This window comes from Seriola lalandi, unplaced genomic scaffold (assembly GCF_002814215.2).
Source record: "Seriola lalandi dorsalis isolate HSWRI2012SDOR001 ecotype SW California unplaced genomic scaffold, Sedor1 jcf7180002053916, whole genome shotgun sequence".
NCBI classification, from domain to species: Eukaryota; Metazoa; Chordata; class Actinopteri; order Carangiformes; family Carangidae; genus Seriola; species Seriola lalandi.
In genome coordinates, this window is record NW_019524469.1 from 8,548 (window position 1) to 9,858 (window position 1,311).

Consider the following 1,311-nt stretch of genomic DNA (forward strand, 5'->3'; position numbering starts at 1 on the left):
GGGGGGTCTGGTCAGCTGTTTCCTCAGTGTGTGTGAGTGTGTGTGGACAGTGTGGGAATGTGTGTGAGAAAAAGTTGCAGACAAAGCTGAGAGGAAGCTCAGAGTGTGTGTGTCGGCCGGAGAGGACACACACACGGTGAAGAGCGTCAGGACGTCAGGACATGTAGTCTGGATCCAGAGACTGAGTCTGATTCTGAGTCTGAGTCTGAGACTGAGTCTGATTCTGAGTCTGAGTCTGAGACTGAGTCTGAGTCTGGATTTTACTTTTAGTTCCTTTTTGTTTTGTTATTTTAGTTTGAAACTTCTTCATGTTTTAACCACTGGAGTAAAAACAACGTCATGCAGCCGCACATCCATGACAACTGTGTCCAGACACAACTGTGTGGTGAGTTCCTCTCTGATCACTGATCAACGATCTCTGATCGCTCATCAATCCTCAGGTTACTGTAGTTTTTTTTTTATTGGACTTTTTCTGAGCTCAGTGAATTTGTCTGAAACTATTAGTTCATTCATTCGATGACGAGCTGTGAACGAACGTCAACGATGAGCTGGATTCAGCTGCTCAGACGTCAAGAAAAGAAAATATAAAAGAAGAAAAGATAATAAAAGATAAAAGAAAAGAAAAGAGAAAAGAAAAGATGGTCCTTCATCAGTCGCACATGGAGGATATTTTCAGTGTTAAAGCAGCAAAGTGACAAAGAAAGAAAAACTGCATCTCGACAAAATCAGATACTAAAAAAAGATAAATGATATAATAATGTGAAATTAATTTAATTAGATATTTAAATAAAAGAAAAAGAGTAGCAGCAGATCAGTGATTGATTTGAGTGAAAATGTCTTTGACTAACGAGTTCATCAGTTTTATTTATGTTGTTAATTAGTTAATAAAGCTCGTTGGTTTCTACAGGAAATGTTTATTTGTCAGTTTTTAACATCAGGTTTTTATCTTCAGGTCTGTCGATGTAAATGTTTAAAAGCTGTGAGATGTTGGATCTTCTTGTCTTGTTTCCTGCTGGAGGAGAATAAACAGACAAAGTGATGGCTGTATCGATAGTTATAAGGATTATTGATCAGTTATCAGACATTGTTTGTGATTGAAACATTATTTAAAATGTAAATGTCTTGAATAGAAAGGTGGAGACTCAGTGTTGTGACAGAAGAATGAAGACTGAGGATTTGATCAGGTCGCAGTCAGTCCAGATGTTTGCAGTTGAGCTGGACTTTTATTGTGAAAGTTTATTAGTGACGTGGACTCAGACCTGATCCAGGTGTTCAGCTCTGAGGGTCACTCACAGGTCTGTGGTTTGGCAC

General features: G+C 38.6%; 1 protein-coding gene across 1 annotated transcript in view; it reads left to right on the forward strand.

The window, feature by feature from the left end:
* The first annotated feature begins 62 nt into the window (after positions 1–62).
* LOC111652121 (protein TMEPAI-like) overlaps positions 63–1,311 on the forward strand; it is a 6,500-nt gene continuing 5,251 nt past the window's right edge. The window contains exon 1 of the mRNA XM_023402273.2: positions 63–385. Coding sequence (XP_023258041.2) covers positions 340–385 — 46 coding nt within the window. The 5' untranslated portion in view covers positions 63–339. The remainder of the gene's footprint in view (positions 386–1,311) is intronic.